This window comes from Neopelma chrysocephalum, unplaced genomic scaffold, assembly GCF_003984885.1.
Source record: "Neopelma chrysocephalum unplaced genomic scaffold, ASM398488v2 Primary Assembly neopelma1_132, whole genome shotgun sequence".
In the NCBI taxonomy this organism is placed as follows: Eukaryota; Metazoa; Chordata; class Aves; order Passeriformes; family Pipridae; genus Neopelma; species Neopelma chrysocephalum.
The window spans coordinates 171,402-193,690 of NW_020897794.1; the positions used below are offsets into that span (position 1 = coordinate 171,402).

A 22,289-nucleotide genomic window follows, 5' to 3' on the forward strand; every position below is an offset into this window, starting at 1 on the left:
ACCTCTCCAACCCCCAGACTTCACAGAAAGATCTCAAAATCGTCCCCCTGCAAATCTCAAAGGTGTCCAGACCTGAGTTAGTCTCAGGCTGGTGTAGCCACACGGCTTTGGCCGAGGACCAGGATCCCAACTGCCCGGAACACCGATCCCGGGTTTCCTACGGGCTATTCCCTAACAGCACGTCTAATTAGCTCCACTTACTTACATCCCATTAATCAGGTTAAAGAGTTTGCTTCAACATATGAGCTTCCTTCATCGCATTATGAGTTTGTTCATGACGTTTGGAAGGAATCCAGATGGTTTCCTCCGAGGGCCAGAGGTGCGACTCACCGCTGTGCCACGGGGCTTCCCACGGGCTTGGAGTTTTGCAGGAGTTTTGGAAGAAATATATATTTAAAAAAAACCCCATCCCGTTGCTCAGACTGTAATGGTTTGGTCCCCTACGATAGACTAATTTTAAATATTAAGCCTAGAAATTACCAAAATACATTTGAAAGCTTGAGAAACGTATTTGCTGAAGGAATAGGTGAATCAGAGGATTTACTGATTACTAAATAGTATTTTTTGGAGGGAAAGATTTCTAGCCTGGGCTGGCAATTTCTCCATGTCCAGTTGAAGTGGAATGCTGTCAGAGACATTTGTCTCCTGAAAGCACAGTTTCATAAATCACATAAATCTTTTTTTTTTTTTTTTTTTTTTGGAGAATGCACTGTGAAGTTCCAGCACACACTCAGAAACTGCACTGCAAATGTAAATATTGTAGCTGCTTGAAAACAAAGCTTTGCAAGCAAAAGAGGGCACTGACCACTAACATTTGGGAGTAGACCTAATTTTTTTTTTTCAGCGAGAGTTTGACAGAAACAGCAAAAACATCTTTTTGCATCTTTGCCAATTTACGCCCTCTTTGGAATTAAATGTGTATCTGGGCTGACAGCTTATGTACAGCAGACTCCACTTAAGATAGACATGGGTCGTCTGGATAATTGGATAACAAGGAGAAAAGCTGGTTTCCCAATCAAGTCAACTAGCTGGATGACTGGAGTTATCATTTAGGTCACGAGGAAAGGAGATTTTTGGGGGGTCATTTTCCAGACCTGGTTCTTCTCCTATCCACTGTCCAACAGCCCTTGGCAACAAGTTGGAGGTGGGAAAGACCCATTTAATTCCCCTTCCCTGCAAATGCCAGATTATCCCTCATGTTTTTAGCATCCTCCAGCTTGATGTTTCTGGAATGACCAATCTTTGGGTCATTTCTGCCTCTGCCAGTGGCCAGGACCCAGGGTTAGTGTTGCCATTCCAGCTCTGCAGTGCAAGAGGGCAGGTATGAAACAAAGACCCTGGGAATATCTACCCCCCCTTAGGTCTGTGCACCACGAGCACGTGCTTCCTCCTCACTCCTGCAGCACATCAGCCCTGACTACTATATAAATCTACGTGTCAGCTATGCCCTAACAGTCAAGGCATTAAAAGAATCTATTTATCTCTTGCCATTAAGTGCATGTCAGGGCCAGTTGAGCACTTGACAAAGTCTCACTGTCCACCCTACTGCCCATTTTTTGTCCACTCAGGGGGCCTGTGCACTGCACGTGCTCCATATCTCGACATTCTGAGTTAGAAATGTTCATTAATTCGTGTTGCAGCTCGGGTAAGACTTTGCAAGTTCCGTTAAATCTCTGCAAAATCTATTTAAGGACTGCAGCAAATCCAAGGAGCACAAACAGGGGTTGCAGCATGCATAACATAAAGGCATGAGCAAGTTAAAATAAGCCATTTTAGGATTATTAGAAGGAAGAATATAACTTCCACAATTCTGAGTCCAGTGCAGAAATATAACCACTGGTTTTGGAAGCAGCACCAACACAAAAATCAACTACCAATGAGCAAACCTTCAGTGTGTCCTTTTCTGCTGAACTCTTTGCTGTCCTTTTGCTGCTGTGAGTGGGCAACAGGGAAACCAAAGAAGAAAACTGCATGTTTTCAAAGCTAAATCAGTTCAGCTGAGGTTGGGTACGATGTAAGTGCTTTGGGGAAAGTGAAAACTCTCCTACTTGTTACGAGGCAACAAAGATGCCTCTTCTTTGAAGCCAGGCTAATGTAGCTCCACACTTATCTTCCCCCATTTATTAAGCAGCAGACAGATGAACCCTTCCTGTGCTCCCAGCCTGAGGAATGGTGCTGGCAGCCAGTGCCAGTTGACTCCCTCGGCAAGTGCAGCTCTCCAGGTACCATCTGAGCAGGAAAGAACTTTTTATGTCTGTCTGGTAAGAGGAGCAGCTCAAGAGCTGTCGGGGGATGGAAGTGGAAAGGGCACGGGAGTTCACCGCCTTATCACCAGGTTTTCTCTGCTGCTCTGAGTCACCACATGCCCAGATCCTGAGAATAAAGTATGTTAGTGGTAGAGAGGATCCCACGACAGGCAGGAAAACACAGAGTGTTAATGAGAGCGGGAGGAGGGTGGTGGGATGGGGTGAGCTGGGTCAGTGCTCACGTTACTCATTACTGCTGCATACATTTGCTGCTCTGAGTTGGCACCCACCTTGCACTCATTAGGAAGATTTATGTGTCTGGAGTAAAAGCAGGGAGAAATCTCTCTGGATGAATTTTAGCTCAGTGATGGCATCCCTGCAAACAGCTCCTTTCTGCCTTTACACCTGCAGTGCTGTGAGCCTCAGCCTTTGCCAAAGAAGTTGGCTCTCACTGCCATCAGCTGGGCTTGGTGGAAATGGAAGGAAAATACAGGGCTCTGTCTCTGACAAAGTTCTTGGTTTACCATATAATATACTGTGAAGTCTCCAAGGCAGTCAGTCACCTTAGCTTGGCATGTCTGGAAGGCTTCAGCTTTCAGAGAAGGTATTCCCCTCACCTTTCCCCTACCATCCACAGCCTGAGGGGTGCTGACCCGTTATCAGCAGTGGATACCCTCCCAAAGTTCACACTAATCACAGTGTGGGTCAGTAAGTGATGAAATATGTGCCTTTCTCTATTTTCACAGCCTGTTTTTTCCACCTTCCAAGCCCTTTATAGACATGAGCTGATTAAACTCCACACCAGCACTGTGAGGCACCTTTATCCTCACTGCAGTGATGGAGCTCTGGAGTCATGGACACATGAAGTGCCTCATCCAAGGCAACAACCTGGTGAGGATTTGCACCAGATCTGTAAGAGACCCACACTTAGTCTTCAACCAACTCTTTCTGTTAATACCAAATCTTAAACCAAATCCTTTGACTTCATCTTTCCCAAGATGGAAATCAGAGGAGAGACAGCTGGAAAGGTGACCAGCTGGGTTACAAGGGCTTAAATTCTGCTCTGAATCCTCCTCCTGCAGACTGTGGGAGGCAGATGCAGTGTTTGTACCTGCTGTATGTGCCCAAAGGTGACCAACCTGCAAAGCAGAGGAGGAGCCCTGGTGGGAGACCCTGAGCCTTCTGGAGGAGCAGCACAAGACCCTCAGCAACACATGAGGGCAAGAGCAAAAGGAAGAGACAACTCCTGCCCTACACAGCCTTCCTGAAAGGTCCAGGGGTTGGCATTCCCACACCTTTCTGCCAGAGTTTCTCCTCTTTTTCTTTCCCAGGCAAGCTGCCAGAAGAGCAACAAGCGAGTTGGCAGCTGATGTCAGGAGCCACCATAACTGTTGGGTGTTTTTACTAGAGGTGTTTTTCAGAACAAGTCAAAATTAATGGAGACAATAAAACCGCAATAGCTGCGTTTTAATTTCTGAGCATCTCCTACCACGGGGCCCCTCCTGACAGCATAATCTCTGATGTGCCATTCCATTTACTTAAACAGATGATATAATTTATCAATATAATGGACACTGATGAAGATGGATTAATTTGGATTACAGAACCAGTGGCTCTATTCAGGACACAAAATGAGGATATGTGTGATTATGACATTGTTTGGAGCAGGGTGGACAAGGGCAGCAATCTGCAGAGAAACTCTGGTGCTCCCGAGCTGGCAGGAGAGGGAGGAGAGCCCTTATGATAAAGGGCTTCACGTGCCAGTATTTTTCTTCAAGTTATTTAAGGCTTCTCAGACTGTGTTTATGTGATCTACCACTAATTCCTTTCTGTGAATGACCTCGCTCGCACTGAGATATCCCCCCCTCCAAAAGTTAATCAGAGAGAGAGAGAGAGAACGTACAGAGAAAAGGAAAAGCAAAACTTAAAAAAAAATTAAAAAAAAAATAAAAATCACCATTGGGTGAGATGTACGTGATCTCTGATCACACCTCTTCTTTGTACCTGTTCCTGATCCCACTATGTCCCTGCTGGGGGATTCGCACATCGCGTCGGCCAGGCGCTCCCGCAGGCCCTCCTCTGTGTGCTCCATGGAGGACATGTGGCGCAGACCGAAGTTCTCGGGCCAGCTCCCGCACACCTCCAGCAAGGTCACGCTCCGGTCGAAGGCACCTTCAACAGACAAACGGGACACGTTTGGGGACACGTTTGGGGACGCGCCGGGACCAACCTCCTCCCACGTGGGCTGCGGGGGAAAGAACGAAGCCCCTTTTTGGCGTCTCGAGGCCGTGAAAAGCTAATTTTAGCAACTTGGTTGTGAGTGTTGGTGCTACCAGCACAGCAGAGCTTTAAATACTGACCAGCCGTGACCAAGCAGTTGTAAACGAAATTAGAATAAAATTAAGATACAGACCCAATTCTGGTCTCGCACCAGTGAGAGTCTTTGTCTTGGTGTTACTGGCACAGCAGGATTAGATAGAGCCCTAAGTACTGAGCAGCTTTGACCAAGCAACTCTAAGCAAAAAGGTTAAATTAAAAACACAGACCCTATTCTGGTCTCGCACCAGTGAGAGTCACAAGAGCAGCATAATAATGCAAATGTGAATGACGTGTAATGTTTAAAAAAAAATTATGCTTTTATATTAGACATCTAGAAATTATTTTTCAAGTTGATTTGTCTTGGTGTTACCAGCACAGCAGGATTAGATAGAGCCCTAAGTACTGACCAGCTTTGACCAAGCAACTCTAAGCAAAAAGGTTAAATTAAAAATACAGACCCTATTCTGGTCTCGCAGCAGTGAGAGTCACAAAAGCAGCAAAATAATGCAAATGTGAATGACGTGTAATGTTTAAAAAAAATACATGTGCTTTTAAGTACATGTTAGACACCCAGAAATTATTTTTCAAGTTGATTTGTCTTGGTGTTACCAGCACAGCAGGATTAGATAGAGCCCTAAGTACTGAGCAGCTTTGACCAAGCAACTCTAAGCAAAAAGGTTAAATTAAAAATACAGACCCAATTCTGGTCTCACAGCAGCGAGAGTCATGAAAGCAGCACAGTAACAAAATGTGAATGACATGCAATATCATATGTTTTTAAGTATATGTTAGACAACCAGAAATTACTTTTAAAGTTGATTTGTCTTTCACTGGGCTGCTGTTGAGATCCTTTCCCCCCTTCCTACCTCACACAGTGGAAACAGTCAAGTCATTTTGTCTTTGCCAATAGGCAGAAATTTTAGCTAAAATCCCTTTCTTGCACTTAAACAGAGAACTGCAACAGTGTGGCAGAGCTGCCTTGTGTCTGAAGTGTGTCTGCTGAGGGAAGAAACCAAGCCCTTCCCTCAGCCTGGGGTATCTGTGGGTTTTCCCTGTTCCTGCCCGGTGAAGTTTTAGGTCAAACGTGCTCCAAGAGAGACTCTTTCACCAGCAGCACGTTACTGAAGATGCCGGTTCTTGTGACGGAGCGCACGTACCTACAAAAGACACTCCAAATAACCCCTTGACTTGCAGTTATTACCTCATTCACAGCAGGGTATGATGTTCTGCCGAATGCAAAGATTAGATTCCGAATTCAGGATCACTTCAAAGTACAAATTAAAATGATTCTCCTTTATTATACAGCAAGTCTTCTGCGAAGGCTTACTTAAATCATTCCCACTTGGAACAAGATTACAGTTATGCTTTGTTGCTTCAAGCACATACCATTTACTCCACTATTAGGTAACTGAATATGCAGCGTTTATTGTGCCTGGTTTCTGCCAGCCTACGGGGGGGGGGGGGAGAAAAAATGCAAATGCCAATGTTTCTCAAAGTTAAAAGTACATGAAACACGTCCTTGTTATCAGGCCTTTGGTTTTCCCCTTTGATCAGCCGTCAGAAACTATCTACACTTGTAGTCTGTGACTGTACAGCTTCACAACACACCCCCTGCCACTGACAGGTGGTAATAGAAAGGGTGAGAGACCAAGCCCCGCGGCAGGCGTCCCTTCCTCTGATAACGTCCAAAGTACCGGGTGATAACCGTTAGTAAACACTCGGGCAGCCAGTTAATCCATACATCAGCAAAGAGGGGCAGATAATTTTGAACTCTAATGGCACAGACAAAAGCACCGGGGCTGGCATTTCAGGGATTTATATGGGCTGCAATGGTGACTCCTGGCTCCTGAATTTCATCGGCGCGCAACAAACTTTGATTTATCTCCTCGCCTGGCTGCAGAGTGGATTCCTGGCACTAGAAAACCATCAACGCTAAAATGGACCTCTACAAAATGGGACCGTGGCTCTTATGTGATACATGCACTTGAACTCTGGATGAATCCCAGTTTAAACCAAGAGGAGGAATGACCAAATATTTCAACTTTTAATGGCTCTCTGGATTTATAAGGTTGCTCCAGTCTACTAATTTGTTTTAAAGCAAGGGTTCTTGAAGCTTGTTTGAGAAAATGCAGCGAGGAGGCGAAGTAATGCCGGTGATGTTTAAGTCTCTGAAACATTTTCATGATGTCGGCTCTCCTAAAGGCTGGAGGAAAAGCAAAATTTGGTCTTTTTTTGAAGCTTTTTTCCCCCAAGTCATCCTTCTACGGTTTCATGCAACCCTGAGACTCCCACTCTGCACATACTCCAAGACCCCACGGATTTCAGCTGGTTTTGACAGGGCTGTTCACATACCCAGAGAGCCACTGGGGGGGCTTTTAAACCTGCTTCCCAAACCCCAGAGAAGCAGCGGGGGGATGATGAGCTCCCACAGGTCTGCAGGGTTGTGCCAGAGATGAGAAATCTCCTCTTTCCTGGTGTCTGCCTTTATTCCTGAAGTGAGAAATGGGAGCATTTCTGCTCCTATAAGCAGACATATGAATAATAAGGCAAATGGCTTTTGAAGCTCTGCCAAGATGCCTGCTTATGTGTACAGGGAGAAACTTCGTGGAGCGCCGGGCTCTGGCTCCTGAGATACTTGAGTGAGAGCAAAGGAGACAAGTGCAGCGTTACCTCTGCAATCAGGGCCAGGAGCTGCCAAAACTTCTTAGCAGCAACGTGTGAGGTTGCAAGTGTTAATGCAAATGCAGGTTAGAGGGATTAACTGCACTGAAAGTTTTCTTGTAAAAAAAAACAACCCAAACAGTAAGGCTGGGGAAACTCTAGTTTTATCTTTCCTCCCTTTTCACTCCTTCTCCACGTTAGCAGTGCACATCTGGCAATACCATCCATGTCCAGGCATCCAGCTGTGATTCAGCAGCCACCGCTGCACCCCGTGGGTGAGTGCCCTGCCTGTGAGTAACAGGAGAGGTCTGTGCACCAGCATCTGCTCCGTGCTGCAGTGGCACCCACAAATTCCTCCTTATTTCCCTACACACATTGATAAAAGGTGTTCCAGGTAAAGCTGAACATGCAGAGTGTGACTGAGGTTATTCCGGGTGTAGGGGTAGAAAATGGGACCTTGCTTGAGCAGGCAGGTCCTTTCCTACTGTAAATCCCTGGCTCTGTCCCTCTCTGATGTAAAACAAAACCACTCCAGCAAAAACAAGACCAACTGTCGTACACCTTCCTGTCTGCCCTGCCACTGCATCAGCAGACAGCACATGTATCAGAGTAAAATGATTTTTTCAAGGCAGAATTAAGTCCTGGGTATTTTTACACCTTGGAAAATTCTTCTGTGGAGTGTGTGACACGGCAGTGGGCTGGTTGCTCCCAGGAGCCTGTGGGTGCTTTGCCCTCTGTGCATCATTCTCGACGGCACACGGGTTAATGGCATTAAACTTACACTGATAGCAGCTCACCCTATCTCTGCTATTTATTAAATTGTAATCTCTCTCTCTCTCCCTGGCTGCCTCGCTCTCCCCTTTTCAATCCCAGTATCTCACTTGATAACGGATCAAATTCCCCATCGCCGGCCAGCGAGAAGTTTACAAATAAACCTCAGCGGAGCGTCCCGCTCCCAAAATCCCCCAACCCCGCCGCCGGAATGTGCCTGCAGAACCAGCGGGGCTGAGAAAGCTCCTGCTGATTCCAGGGATTACTGAGGGTTGAGAGAAGGCAGGCTTTGCCTTGTGCTGCCACTGACAGACCGCTGAAACCCTACTGACAGCCACCAATATCAGACCCTGACGTGTGAAGCCCAGACTTCCCCCTGTCCCCTGCCCGGATACGGCTTTGGCGGGGGAACAGGTTCCACCTAAAGGGAGCAATTCATTTAAAAACAACTCAAGAACCAGCAAATTGGGTATTATTTGAGTCAATTAATTACTAGTGAAATCCTGGTGAAACCTCATTAAATCACTGAAAAAAAAATCCCATTGACTTAAAATTATGTCAATATTTCATCCTATTGCACAGTGTTTTCAGGCCAGCAGAACACTCACTTCTCCCCTTATTTACTGGAGATGAAACTGGGTGGGAATAAAGACCACCAGCCTTCTTTGTATGATGTCCAAGCATCATCCCAGACCCACAGTACTACCAATAAAAAACCCCAGATCAACCCAAATGGAACAAGAAGGACCCTTGGATTGACCATCTGGGTCAAAAGTGTTTTGTTTTGCAATTGCAGTTTAAGTTTACACTGCTCCAAACACTCCGAGCTAATTCTGCTCCACACACAGAATTTTCCAATTACAACTCTAATTTTTGCCTGAAAACAACCTCCCACTTCTCCCCTTCCATGGATATTTGCCTCCCTTTCCTCCCACCACTGCCAGTGGAGCAGAATCAGGTCCTCATCTTTCTGCTTAACGTCTCTTGCATTTTATTAATGGCAAAGGCTTCTGTTATTACTCACACCAAATTACCTTGCTTAGACACACGGGATTTAGCATTGCAATTGTTTCAAGGCTTTTAATATAAAAGCAAAATAAATTCTACAGAAGTAATTAAAAAAAACCTCCACCCTAAACCTTGGAAATGTCCTTTCATTTCCCAGTCCCACCAACCAAGAGTGAGAAAACCAGAGAAACTTATTTTCTCCTCTGAAAAAAATTTAGTAGTAAAAAGTATTTTTACAAAAAGTTTTAATGCTTCTAGTGTGTTATTTTTCTAAGTCAAAATAGCTAGGCTAAATCTTTCACCATAGCCCTTTAATTCGAAAGCCAGGGAAAATTTTTTTCATTAAACCTCTGGACGGCTTTGTTTAAAATATGAAATCAAGTAGCTCCATTTCCTGTCTTCTAAGGAACAGTAAATCAAAAAGAGAACGTTCTCCAAAAATACAGTAATGGTTCTATTAAAGAGCTTGACAGTTTTGAGCCTCACCTCGCATATTGCAACATAAGGGTGAGCAAAAATAACAGAGTCAACGGGGGGGAATGATCTGCCAGTTTTCACTGATAGAAGATGCATCCTGATCAACAGGATGGGGTTTGACCCCGCGTGATGTTGGACCCTGGGGTGTACCAAGAGGGGCTTGGAGGGACAGGAGGGGTTGCCCATCACTTCTCCTGCCTCTTCAGAAGCAAGAGAGGGCTTTGAAGGAAGTCCCAACCCACTTGGCACTGGCCATGCTGGTGAGCACAGCGGGGGCAGGACGGAGCTGCCCAGAAACACCTCGGCCGGGAGCGGGAACCCTACGGGCGTGTGAGGGACCAGTGCACGGAAACCCTTGCCCAAAGCAGTGAGTCAAAACTGTAACATACCCCGTTCAAACATTAAGGGTTGAACTTTCCTACAGGCCCTGCCAATTCCCTTCCATGCCATAACTTTGTGACTCCAGGGGGAATGGCACAAAGCGGCCGCTCTCAGTGCTCCAACGGGGATCTGCCCAAATGCCTCATTTGAGGGTGGAGGAAGAAACATCCCCCCGGCCTGCCCCAGATCTGGCTGCTGACCATGTGTCCGTGCTTGTGGCACGTGCTGCTGATCCCCACCCATGCACAACTCCCATGCTGCAATCCCAGCCCCCTGTGGTCAGCTCAAGTGGGACAGAATGCTCCAGCTCATCCCTGTGAACCACTGCTACACCAAGGTGTAAGTGCTAATTACTGCCTTTGGAAACGATGGCAGGAGCTTCAGCCTTCAGAGTGACTCTATTCCCTGTCATCTTCCCTCCCACAGAGTTTCTTTTTTTCCAGAACCTCTCACAGTTCTGTTATAAACAGGACATTACTCACCAGCCCTGTATCCTGTGAGTGCACTTCATTAATGGAGCCTTCAGCCGGGGTACCCAGTCCCACAGGCAACCAACACTTCCAAATCCCTTTGAACTCCTGGCTGAGCGAGCCCGAGAGGTTCCTCGTCCCTCCCCAGCACTCCAGACTTGTAAACAGAAACCCTGTTTATTCCTCTGTCAGTGTTTCTAAAGGAGCTCTGAGCAAACACGCAGCTGCCAGGAGCTGCCTCGGGAGCCCCTGTGCCCAGCAGCTCCATGGGATGAAGGATGGCCCAGAAGGAAGTTGCCCAACCACTGCCCATGTCCCACACGGCCACAGACTCAGGACAGTGGTCAAGGCAACGATGGCAACATTCAGGATCACAGTGATGTCATGGTGAAAGCTCAGCAGGTCCTTAGGGATCATCTCACCCTCCTGCTCCTCCCCACATCCCGAAAAACTCCCTCTCCTCCTGCACAAGGGGTTAACCAGGGGCTCAGGAGGAGCATTTTGGATGATTAGGAGTGTAGCCAGCGATCACAGCCATCCTGAAGGCTTTCAAACACGAGCGAGGCTGCAATTTTCAGAGCTGGAGCAGCGAGACATTTTTATAAATACATAAATCTTTTCAAGGAAAAACAAATATAGAGGAAAGAATGTAAACATTATTGTAAAATGCATAATAAAATGTCTGTTGTTTGTTAATTTTGCTCCTTATTATCCAGCCTATCTGTACCACCGATGTTGAAACATTTGCCTTTTTTTTTTCCCTTTTTAAAAACTCTCTTATTCATTTAAAAATAGTTTCCTGCATGTTATATGAATAAGCAAAACCTAAGGTCCTAAATCCAGGGGAACTTTGAAGTATGAAACCCGTGGTCTATGGGAACTATGTTTTCATTAATCAAAGTAGATGTTTCTAAAGCCATCAGATTTATCATGACTGGATTTCATATGTGAAACCCAATATACACACAGACATACACTGCTTGTCCTTTTGGATTAGTGCTGACCTTTTACTCTCCTTTCTGAAGGATCTGCCTTTCCTCAGAGCAGGGCTGCCCTGCTTTGCCAAAGGAGCCTTGACAGAGCGCGGTTCCAACTCTCCGCTTTCTGTGTCTGAGGACGAGTCTGGGCTAAGGTCAAAACATAAATGATTAAGTGTATTTATTAAACTCTGCCTTTGCCTTGAATGCTCCCAGCCACTCTGTTAGATGCCATCCAAGTGCAGACTCCTGCTGGCAGTGCACCTGGCCACCAAACCAGGCACCCCAGAGCTGCCACCACACGACACCGAGCCCCACAATCGCGACGCTGAACGAAGCCCCCCAAAGCCCCCCGAGCGCTGCCAAGAGCTCCTCCGGCCCTTGCTGAGCTCCTTGGCTTCCCCAAGGCGTGGAGGTTAGTGAAAGGACATGGCAGAGATGGGATGGCTTAAAAACCGGAGGCAGGATGTGACATCCATCCAGAGCAGGACTTAAAAGATAAATCGCAAAAAAAAAAAAGTGCGCGTTCGGTGTCGACGGGGGAATTGATGCTGTGGTTTTGCAGCACCAGAAGCACAGGACTTTGTCATCTCGCTCTGAAGAGTCATGTGGGGGCTGGGGCACAGGTGGGGACAGGTGGGTGCTGTCATGGGCTGCAGGCACCCACGGAGAAGGTGCAACTCACCCCCAGCCTAAGGAGCACAGCGCGCTGAAAAATCAGATGAGCGTGTTTTTCCAATACTGGATGCCATTTATCCAAGCAAAAAAGAGATGGAAACTACAGTATAAGTGGATGCTATTATGATTTCAAAAACAAAATATCCCTTCGTAATAAAATTAATTTCCAAGAAATTCCCTCCCCCCCTCCCCAATCCCCTTGAACAGCGAGATTCCTGCATATTTTAACGCTTTAAAGAATCAGAAAGCCTGGAAAAAATCAGGAATGCTACAATCGGTCCCAAACCCCCTTAGAGATTAACATTTCTTTGTATTTAATCCTGGCATAAAGCAGAGTGTCCTGAAGGACAGAGGGCTCTGCAGGAGCCGGAGTGGGTGTGAGTCACCAGGTACAATTCTGCACAGCAGAAAAACTTCACCTGATGTTCTTTCAACCTCCAGGTCTGGAAATTTCATTAAAAAAGGATTCGCAAAAGATCTTCAGCACTTCTTAGTTTTTGCAAGGTTGGAAATGTTTTCTTGTGGTATTCACATACTTACAATTCTCAGTCCTGGTTAAAATTAGAAAATCCAGTAACGTGTTTTTTTTTTTTCCCCCTCCTAGTAAAATTTCCCACTCTCTGAAGATCTACGACTTAGCTAAGCTTACAAGAAGATGATTATTGAGATTTTCAACAATGCCTAGGAAATTTAAACACACAGTGAATTCCATTAAATCTCAGTGGAGGCTTTTTAGAGGAGTCTTTATTTTGTTTGACTTCTCAGCTGAAGAAAAGCCGCAATTTTAGGATGCTGTGGGGAGAGCTGGGTAAGATGCAGGAAAGGACACATCTGGCATTTCTGTGACACTACAGAATGATCCTGATTTGCCTATTTGTTTATATGCCAAGTAATTTCTGAACTCCTGGGAAGAGGTTTGCAGGCCTACCCTGCCTTAGTGAGGTAGAAATGCCAATTCCACTGCAGGGACTGGAATAATGTATTACTTCCCTTAAGAAAACAGCAAGATTTATCTTGCTTATTATCAATCTCGTGGCATGTGCAAATGCATATATATATATTCATGTACAAAGGACACATAATGGATTATAAAAGGCTCATATTTACCCACAAGTAAGGAAAGATCTGACAACTCATCGGGGTTTTCGGGATAACTAAGATCTTACGTTACACTTTGAGACACAAGTGTGGATTTGTCATATTGCTTGGGAGTTAGTGGTAACTGCCTGAGCCAAGGAATTTAATTCTGATTGTTTCATTTGAATTAAAAAAAAAAAATCTTAAGTGTTGAAAAAACATTGGAACTGTGCTATGTACTAATATATCACTCAAATTGTAATAGGAGACTCTTTCTTGTGTAATAGAAACAGAGAGTGTAATGCTTGGAAAGGCCAAGTTCATTGTGGGTACAGTTCATCTGCAGCTGAATGCTGGGGATACTGGATTTTAAACCTGCTGCAAAGGAGGGGGGGTCATTTCTTCTTCATAAGTAATTTGCAGCCAGAAAAATGTTCACAAACAAGGGGAGATAATGGGCAGTTTGTTGTCAGCCAAGAGAGGCTCACAGCAGAGCATCTGTGGGGAAGCAGCTCCGGAAACACGAAGTTTCCTTTATATCACTGACAACCCGGTAAGAGAGAAACTGAAATATCTTTTGCATTATAACAGCTAAAGTTCCTCTGGTCTCATATCACCTTTCCCAGATGAAACATTTCACAACCCAGCCGACATATAAACAGAAACCAAAATATTTTCCTAAGGTGCATCACTAATCCAGCTCGGGGCCTCCAACTTGTAATTTATTTATCTTACCTCACTATGAGATAATGTAAGCGCCAGTTCCAAGCTACTGTCTAATAACTACTTGTGCATGGGATAAAATAAATCTCATTTGCAAACACCAGGCGCTCGCTGGGTGTTTGGGAAGAGCTCACAGGGTGACTTTTCCTGCTGGTCTCTCATGGATGATCACACCCAGTCCCTGCCATCGCCTGCAGCACAAGGCACAGAATTATGGAAGGGTTTGGGTTGGAAAGGACCTTACAGACCACCTTGTTCCACCCCCTGCCATGGGCAGGGACACCTCCCACTATCCCAGGTTGCTCCAAGCCCTGTCCAACCTGGCCTTGGACACTTCCAGGGATGGGGCAGCCACAGCTTCTCTGGGCAACCTGTGCCAGGGCCTCCCCACCCTCACAGGGAAGGATTTTTTCCTAATGATGAACCTTCTGACACTTGTTACCATTCAACTTATTAGGGTTATATCTAGTGCAGAGCCTGCTGGACTCACAATTTTAACATATTTCACAACCAGCACAAGATGAATTCAGGTATTAAACTAGAGTGGGGATACAGCACCACCAACATCAGGAACTGGTTTGGAAACTCGGCAATTTCTGAGTGACCAACATCAGGGAATGGAGGAAAGACTGCAAAACACACCTAAAGGACCAAATTATTTGCTGAGGCAAAGCAAATTTTCAGTGTTTTATTGCTCACACCAGGGAACAGCTGGAACATCAAGGTTTAACCAGCTCACCCAAGCCAGGGCTACCCAGAATTAAATCTTCTGCCTGAGGACAACCCACTGCAATGCCACATCTTCCTACAAAGTACAAAAACATTGACAGGACTTCTAGACCCACCACATTCTGCCCTGGGCAGGGAGCACATCCCAGGTACTGCTCCATCAGCTTTGGGCCTTTTGGAAACTGCTCACTCCAAGCCTCTGGGTCCCTCCAAGAACACCAGGAAAATGTGTTTCTTTAGGGGCTACAGAGAAACGTGAAATTTTATGTTTAGAAAATAATAAAAAATTCAACAAAACCTTAGACTTGTTTCCTTGTGAGCCTTCCAAGTCCGGGAAGATAAATTTTTTTGGCCCGATTCTGAATTCATTAAAAGCACGTGCCAAGTTGCACGAGCGAGTTATCTGAGCTCCAGCAAAGGACTGGACCTACAAAGCACTGAAATCTCTGGTCCTGAGCCAGCTTAAGCATATACTTACTTTTAAGCATGCAAAGAGCCACAGTGACTTCAATGGGAGTATATATATGCTGAAAGTTAAGTGTGTGCTTAAGTGTGCTGCTGGAGCGGGGCCAGAGCACTCGGGGACTCACAGCACCAAGGTCTGATCTCCTCCCAAACCCCATCCAAGGCAGGGATTTCGCTCCAGCCAGGCAGGACCCAGCTGGTCAGGAGCCAGCAGCCCCGTCCTCGCTGCCTGAAGTTTTCCTCTGCATCCATGGAGGAGGTTTTGCCCTTGTCACTTGTGTTATCCATCAGGCATCTGGTGGCTGGATAAGGCAGAGCGACGTTGCAAGGTGAGATGATGGAGTGAAAAAATGATTGCAGCTGGCATGTCCCAGCCTAAGGCTTTCGGTCATTTAACTCATCTCCCTCTCATCCCCAGCACAGGCTGCACTCAAAGGGCAGCAGATTTACCCTTCCACAAGCTCCACGTTGGCACTCGGGAGACTTGCAGGAACAACTCCAAGAGCAAACAGGAATCAGGCAGGGGTGGCTCGCCCTTCATGGCCAACAGCAAAGCTTTCAGGAATAAGCAAGAACTACTTAAAAAAAACAGAGTCACACAAGGACTTTGACTGCCTTGAGTAACAGCATCGTTCTTTCACTTGACAGCGGCGCTCTGACCTCCTGCTGCAGGAATCACTACAGGTGACCAGAAGGGTGTGCCTGTAGGGCAACATCCTTATGGGGACAAATTAAAATGGATTTTTTTTCTTAGTTTTCTTCCTTACTTCCTACAAGAATAGGAAAAAAGTGGGTGCATCAACCCAAGCAAACACAAAATAAATCACAGTTAAGAGGAATGTCTGATAAATCACGCTGTGCTGTTAACTCATGAAACATGGTGTGCTCTAAGCTGGAAGCATAAGAACTGGGTTTTTACAGTCAATTTTCTTTTTTATTCCTTCAGTAAACCCTATTTTGGAGCAGTGATGGCCAGGATATGCTTTTCACTGATTTATGACACCAGGAAAAGTGGGATCATCCACACCTGGAGCTGCCCAGTTGCACAGAGGAGAGAAACCCCAGGTCTCTCCACAGGGACCAAAGCATTGAAAATCAGGTGCTGTGACCTTCTGGGTTGCAACACCCAAATCCTCCTGTGAAATCAGCTTCAGCCCATGTGAGTAGTTTGATGGTCATAACGATGCTTCTTGCCAAGGCAAGATGGATTCTGAGAGCTGCAGTCTCCCATTCTTGTGGACAATAAATATTCCACTTAAATCATGGCTTGTACGTATTTGAAAGGATAAACCTGCTCCTAATAACTACGAATCAAAAGAGAAGATTCCAATTTTTATGCCAGAGAGCTAACAAAAATCTTCAGTGCGTTATAAACAAGTATCTATCATTGTAAACTAAGTCCAGCATGTAAAAATCCAAAGATGGAGTTTATTGTCCTTAATGGCTGAGAAATGACAAGAGTGTTTGGTTGAAAAGGAATTTAGCAAGAAGTAGTTCTGTACAAGAACCAAAACCTGTCTTTAAACAAGAAAATCACTGCTGACAGTTTTACAGTAGAATTAAGCCGCGGTGAACTCTCAGAAGTGGGGCTAATCACAAGTTTCTGGGGAATTTAATATGGAAAAGAAAGCTCATTATTAGGGAGACTCCTATAACTCAGGTAGAAGCTGATCCTACACCTTTTCCAGACTAAAACTACGAGTGAAACCGCTGATGTTTTGCAGAGGGAACTGCTTTCTGCAGCCTGCTGAGCCACCTCCCTTTGGTGAGCACAGTGAGGATCTACGAGCCCATTGGACCAACTTCTGCTCCAGCTCCACCTTCTCATCAGCTCAAAGCACCAGGAGGAAAAACTTTCAGACCAGGGAGGAGGTGAGGAAGCTAATGAAGATGTGAGAGGGATGCACCACTCGTGATGATGTGGCTGTGTAAATTCAAGGGGAAGTTTTTCCTCCAGTGGGCAAGCTCAAAGGTGGAAGTCGTCCAAGGGGAATCTCTGAAAAGCCCTGGACAGCAGCAAAAAATGTGACAAGAAACCTGCCAAATGTTTTAGTGCTGTGCTGAAAGATCAAGGTGAAAGGAGCCTCTGCGCTGGAAGCCTTGGAACAAAGACAGAATTTCCTGGAACGGAGCATGTAACTGTTCAAACATCAACCCATCATCCCAGTTGTGAACTGAAGAAATAACAGTAATAATTTTATAGAGAGGGGAGGAAAAGGAAAGGGGGAGAAATGAAGCACAATCTTTTGCCAGGTCCAGGTAACACTGACCTCCCAGTCTGCAGATTAATTTAAATCAAGGAGTGAGAAAAAACAAAAAGTGGGACACGAGATGAAGGAAAGGGAATATTTCTAAGTGGCCAGATTGGGAATGTATCCCAGGAGAAGTCACTTCTTTTAAGCACTGTTATTACCTTTGATGTGCTAAAGGTTCAACAGAGGCACGAGGAGTTTCCTAAATGGGGAATAGATTCCAAAGGTACGTCAGGGCACGTTCAAAGCGCTGGGGGAGCGGCGGGGCAGCTCTGGTGTCTATCAAGCCATGTTTATTGATGTTCTTGCTAGCTGAGGCAAGGTTTGGGAACACGGATCATAACACCATTTTTATACCCTATAAAATGCACTGTGAAGTGATGAGAAATGGGAATTGTTGAGCTGCTCCAGGCAGGTCCGTTAGAAAGGAGTGTGCTATTTTTCGTGAGGGCTTTTACAACGCAGAGAGCAATTCTCTTCTCGCTGTGAAAAAAAAAATTGGGAACCCTCCAAAGCATGTGTTTCACAAATCTCCAAAAAGTGGAAAACAAGATTCCAAGAGGAGAAGTGTGAGAACAGAAGTTCAGGGCGAGCTTCCTGTGTGTCCCACGTCGGGGACTGAGAGGGCAGGGACCAGCCCAGGACACTTGCAGCCTCCTCAGGCTGTTTGCCTCATATCTGGTCTTAGCATGGGATTTGGGACTGCACTGGAAGCTGGTTATCCTTCCTGATATCACAGCAGAGTTTAATTGCATTCAAAACAGGAGGCAAAAATTGAGATGTTTAAGATCACCTGCATTTTCTGCTTAATCGAGCAGAGAACTGCCTTCTCATTCCAAGGGGAGAATTAGCATCTTAGCACCTTGTCCCTCCAAGACATTTGACCTTTGTAGCTCTACAAAGCAAGACACTGGCTAATTTTCATCTAGTTGGACACCATTCGGAAACTACTGAGTGAGTGGGACATGTTGGAGGTGTTTTGGTGAAATATTTAAACTGGAGAGTTGCCATTGAGCTGAAGGTACCTTGTCCCCAGAGCCCCTGCAGCCCTGCCAGGGTGCAGTGGGAAGATGGTCTGGGGATGACAATCACCTTCATGTGCACAATCCCATCTTTTCCATGTCAACTTTGAAAGTCAGACTCAAACACCCAAACCCACGCCCACATCTGGACATGTCAGGTCATCAGCTGGGACAAGGGAAAGCATCCCTTTTTATCAGTATGATCTTCTTTGGGTAAATGAAAATAAGGCTGCAAGGATTTCCTTACTGGAAATGTTTCCAACACACTCTGAGTACTGTGAAAACCAGAGCAAATGGAGGTAGAAAAATAACTCTCCAGCTTTACATCTGAGTTTTGGTGATGCTGCTCTGACCAGCCCAGTCCATCTTACACCTCAGTTTCTCCATCTGTCTAATAGACATGAGACAACAGAGCTACCTGACTTCGGTTTTCAAAAAATAAGTATCTGGGAATGCTCTGAGGTTTCAGTAGCAAGTCACTGCATATTGCTGCTCACAAAAGACCCCCTGTAGTAACAATATGACTCTGGAACACCTCGAAAATCCAAACCAGATGAGTTCAGTGCCCATCTACATCAAAAAGCTGTCTTTTTCCAGACCATGCTGTTGTTAGGTCAGAGAGCTGCAAGGCCTTGGCTTCTGTGGGCTGAGCATCAAAAGGTTCAGGCAGGTTTAGAGACCCCATCCTAATTTCCTAATTCTCACAGAAGTGGAGACAAACAGCCTCAGCTGAACTGGCAGTCTCACTGTTCATACAGAATGCAGTTCACCTCCGCACTGAGAAGGCCAATATAAGATTTAAGACCCATTTTCAGGGCTTAGTAAGACTTAAGTGGTGCACAGACCCAGGGCCAGCCTTTGGCACAGGAGGGGATTTTATTCCCAGTAAACTACCAAGAGCCCTTAGTGCAAATTTCTGCAGGACCCTTGACAGGATGACAGCTACAGAAACATAATAATCCAACAGACTCGTAACCACTGAGTCCACGTCCCCTCCTCGTATAAATAATAGGTCCAAGACAAAGGAAGTGGGAATTAGATGCTTGTGGTGAATTGCAGAGAGCCAAAGACCTTATACGATACCCAGTACTTACATCTACACTTAATTAGGAGTGAAACTGCAGACATGAGACCTCAACATGTGGTATTCACATGTGGGCTCAAAAACACTGTCAAAGCCAGTTTTCTTACGGTTAAAATGTCGGGGATGTGATGCACAGGGAGAGTCTGGAGGTGGCTGATGGACACGCTGTGCCCCACCAGCTCCGAAGCTCGCGCCGGTGCCGAGCGCTGCCCTCGCACCCCCTGCAAGCCAGGCAGCCACAGAGAGGTCCTGAGATGTCTGTTGTAAGCACTGATTGAGCAGTTAAACCTAAACAAGATGAAATCTGAAATTCAGATGTCAGTGTCAGCACTAATAGGAAACAGGATGCAGCTACAACACAGTTCCAGTGGTCCAAGTTCTGGTCTCAGTTACGGCCCAGCGAGTCCAATATGATCCACATTCTGTTGTACATTAATGAAGGACTGTGTCTCATAGAACTTAAAAACAAACATGCAACTTTTTTTGACCCTGTGTAAAACCCCAGCAGGATTTTCTCCAGGAACAGACACAAACCTGCTTGTTGTCCTGATGCTACTTCACTTCAGAGATGCCTGTGGCACTCATGGTCTACTGGTGAAATCCCAGTTCCACCAAAACCAACAGGAGTTTTGCCAAGGCACTCAGTGAAGGCTGGGTTTCACCCCAAATCTTTGAAGGAATATAATTTTCTAAAAGAAAAATACATTAAAACACGAACAAATGCTTTTTTTTTTTACAGGTATTTTAAACAGATTTTAAAGAAGTTATCTGAGAGTGCAACTGTGTGGATGTCACTGTCACGTTGTGTATGAACAATCCATCATTTCTACAACACTGCAGTGAGTTGGACTAGCTCTCAGCGAACAAAACCAGAGACATCTGCAAATCGGATTTAAAACCTTTTTTTTTTTTTTAAACAAAATGATTAAAAGTTGAAGAAACACTTCCATATGGAAGAATCTTACCCCAACAGGTCACCACAAAGACACTTCAAACACAATAAAACAGGAAGTGCTAAAAAAAGCATAGCAGCTCACAAAAACCCCCACAACCTTTTCCACAGAAAAAAAATATATGTCGCCCTGCGTAGAAAAACCATTTGGCAGCGTAATGTGTCTTTAATCTGCTCAATTTGCTTATTATAGTAAAGGGTTAGAGGAATTTTCAAGCAGTGGCCAAAAATACTACAATGATATCCTCCCCTCGAAAAGTAAACTTACTTAAAGTGAATTAACTTCTTCAACTGAAATATTTCAAAGCTGAAAGTGCCCCCACTGAAAAGAAAAAAAAGCTCCTGGCCACAAAGGGTGGTTTAACTGCTCGAGGCCAGGACCAGCATCGTTTGCCCACGCCGGGCTGTGCCAGGTTCTGCTCCTGGACAGCCCGGCAGCACTTGCAGCAGGGGAGCAGCAAACACCCAGCTGAGCTTTTCATGTGCCTCTTATTGGACTTTAGAAGGGCAAATGCACTTTGAAATAAAATATCCCAGTATTCCTCAACCCTAATCCCGATGGTCGCATGCACGGGGCTGGGAGTGGAGCACGCTGGAGCAGAGCCCTGCCGGCACCAGAGCCAAACTCGGGATTACCCCACGTCAGAAACAAATTGATTTTGAGCCTATTGATTTGCCAAATTGCTTATCGGGTTTGAGAGCCTTTAAAAGTCAAGATAATAGTTAGAGGAGATGGATATAACCCAGGGAAACCACGCTCTGTTCGTGCCAACCCTCAAACAAACGGGGCACGGGGCGATTTTAGTGCTCCTGATCTCTGCCCCACTGACCCAAGTGTTTGGTCATGTTAAAGCTGATAATTTATAAAAATGGCCATTTTCCAGGTTATCTACAGTTAGGAAACTGTGCATGTGACCAACTTGCAACTGCCTGTGGCACAGCTGGGCACAGCACCGAGACGGGGGGAAGCAGCATCCCTCCTCCTGGCACCACAGACACGCCTGGAGGAGGCCGACAAAGACAATGAGAGGAAAACTCAAGGAAATCAAGGCTGTCTGCTCTTGATATTTAATATCCACGAGTTAAAGACAGAAAGGTGCAAAAAGCTTAATAGTATTTGTGGCTGAAATTAAAACTTTAAAAGGAACTTATAGTGAACAGTAATGTATGCAATGACATCTGGGACTGTAATCAGCAAACTGCTTTCAAGAGCTGCCAAAGCAAACAGCCAAATAACAAATCCACTTTACAGATCATCAATCTGGTCGGGCACTTGCCAAGGTAAATAGTACAAGGCTGAAGTTTGCTTTGCAAACCAGTGAGCTGGGAGTTTAGCAAGGCCTGCTTCCAGGACAGCAAGGCTGGGGCAGGGTCCTCGAGGGCTGGCGCGGAGAGAAGTTCAACAATCCGATACTCAGCCAGCGATCGGGGTGTGTAGAGAGATGAAAGATAACCAAAATTAGGGATTAAAAAAATAATCAGAGAGATTCAGGTTGTGTTCATAACCCACTTCATGATGAGGATTATTAGTGCTGGTACAACTCAAACAAGGAGTCTCAGCTAAAGCAGAGTTTATTGTAACGCTGCCTTGCAGATTGGGCAACACTTCATGGGAACTCCAAACCTAAGACTGAAAAAAATTAGTAGGAAATGAACCTTCTTTTATTTTCAAATGAGATAAAATCTGGCTCCAACTACCATATTTTACATTTTAGGGAAGAGGATATAAAACATCAAACAGTGATTTTTTTTTTCATTATGAATGCAAGAAAGATAATTTATGGCGGCTGCAAAACATTTATGTAAGAAGTAAAGCCTTTATGTTCTGTATACAATTTATAGGGCTGTAAAAGAAAGAAGTGAAACAACTGCAGCCATAACATGTGCATTTATGAATAATAATTGTAAGTCCACTTTGCTAAATACGACTTCTGCTTCAGAGTTCATTCCTCAGTTGATTGGGAAGTCCTCGAGTGCAACCTCAGACTTGTTTAAGG

The 22,289-nt window shown here is 45.3% G+C and overlaps 1 protein-coding gene across 8 annotated transcripts in view; it reads right to left on the bottom strand.

Moving 5' to 3' along the window:
• The window catches only part of BCAS3 (BCAS3, microtubule associated cell migration factor), a 318,264-nt gene that overhangs the window by 16,987 nt on the left and 278,988 nt on the right, over positions 1–22,289 (bottom strand). For 5 of the 8 annotated variants that reach the window (XM_027698677.1, XM_027698675.1, XM_027698676.1 and 2 more), the window contains one exon: positions 4,251–4,418. In XM_027698677.1, the coding sequence (XP_027554478.1) occupies positions 4,251–4,418 (168 nt within the window). Of the gene's footprint in view, positions 1–4,203; positions 4,419–22,289 lie in introns of all 8 variants that reach the window. The other 3 variants (XM_027698679.1, XM_027698680.1, XM_027698681.1) reach the window with 2 other exon arrangements.